The 1694-nt window shown below is 33.7% G+C and overlaps 1 protein-coding gene across 1 annotated transcript; it reads left to right on the top strand.

The window, feature by feature from the left end:
* Positions 1-442: 442 nt before the first annotated feature.
* LOC124912936 lies at positions 443-1342 on the top strand. The gene has a single exon (XM_047453570.1). The coding sequence runs from the start codon at positions 443-445 to the stop codon at positions 1340-1342; it is 900 nt and encodes a 299-aa protein (XP_047309526.1).
* Positions 1343-1694: the final 352 nt, after the last annotated feature.

Below are 1694 nucleotides of genomic sequence, written 5' to 3'. Positions count from 1 at the left end.
TTAATCATGTTTTCCCTAATCTGATATAATTAGTAGTTCTGTCCCTGTAAGCATGCATTGCATAGGAAACTAATCAATGTCTTTTCCTTTCCTTTCCTTTCCTGCAGAAGATTCATTTGGTTTTGCATTTGATCTTAAAAAGGTACTTTAATTACTCTCTTAAATTACATTTCATTTCATTGATGTGGGTTATCTTTAATCTTCATATATCTCTAATGGGTAATGAGTAGTACTCTTTAATCTTAACTATTCGAAATGAATGCATTGTTCTTACTTATTTCTTTGGTATAGAAAGATTACCCTTAAAACTGTTTTGATCGCCTACTTTATAATAAAATACATTTCATTGATGTGATTAATTACTTATAATCTTCATACTGATGGGTAGTTAGTTGGGTACTGTTTTGATTTGTTCCCTTTTATGAACATAGAGATTTTCATAATGGATTGCAATAAGGACGAAGCTCATAGAGCTAAGGAAATCGCAGAAAGAATGTTTTCAGAAAGTGACTTGACGGGTGCGAGGAGATTTGCTAAGAAAGCAAATTCTCTTTTCCCGGATCTGGACGGGGTTCAGAGTTTGATTTCGATTCTGGATGTTTATCTTTGTGCCGAAAGAAAAGTAAACGGGGAAACGGATTGGTATGGAATACTGGGTGTTGATCCAAGAGCAGACCATGACACGATTAAGAAGAAATATAAGAATATGGTTCTAATACTTCATCCAGATAAGAACAAGAGGGTCGAGGCTAATCATGCTTTCGGTTACATTCGTGAATCCTGGAAGATCTTATCTGATGAAAAAAGTCGTGAATCTTATGATCGTAAGAGGAGGGGAACAAATCAACAACAAGAGGTTCTGGTACCATCAAATGGACCTGATAATGGATTCTCTGATGTCAAAGTCACGATTGCTAATCAACGCAGAGCAGGAGGGTCCGACTTTACTCCTACGTTTTGGACTGTATGCGACCATTGCAAGAAAAAGATTGAATATTTTAGAATCTATGTCAACCGTAACATTCGATGCAGTAATTGTAGACAACTTTTTCTCGCAATTGAAACTGCAGAGCCTCTTGATCCTTCGGAAGCGGTGGGCATCAAGAATGAACATTCTGGTCATCAATATCAAGAATTCACTCCTATTGTTGTTCAAGGTGATTCCAAATTTCAATGGAATCCGCCATCTTCTTCTGAACCAGCTGCTGCTGATATTGTTGCAACATCTGATGAAGCTGCAGCAGCAGTTATCATTCATAAAGATGATGAACATGAGGTTAATGAGGAGGAATTTACTTTGCCAAATCCCAAAAGAAGAAAGGGAGAAGAAGAGGCTGAATGAATAAACTTTTAGGTTTGAAACATTTCTTTCTTTGTTTTGTTTGTTTGTTGTTTTTGTTGTTGAGGATTCAATTCGATTTTCTGTTTTTGTTGTTTTGTTAAGAACTAGTTTGATCGTTGGATTTTGGTTATGGGTTTTTTTTCTTAAAAAAAAATTGTTTGATTCTATTTTCTAAAAGATCAGTTTTTTTATTATTTCAATACAAAAATAATTTTAAATAATTAAATAAAGAATAATTTTAGTATTTTAATTGATAAAAATATAATTAAACGGATGAATTGTTGATTGAGTTTTAGGTACAAATCCCTTAAAAAATTCAATAAATAACCCACAATCAAACAAGGCATAAATG

The sequence above is a fragment of the Impatiens glandulifera genome, chromosome 8, assembly GCF_907164915.1.
Source record: "Impatiens glandulifera chromosome 8, dImpGla2.1, whole genome shotgun sequence".
NCBI lineage: Eukaryota > Viridiplantae > Streptophyta > Magnoliopsida > Ericales > Balsaminaceae > Impatiens > Impatiens glandulifera.
Note: the sequence above shows the minus strand (reverse complement) of the source record. Positions and strands in the feature narration are given on the sequence as shown.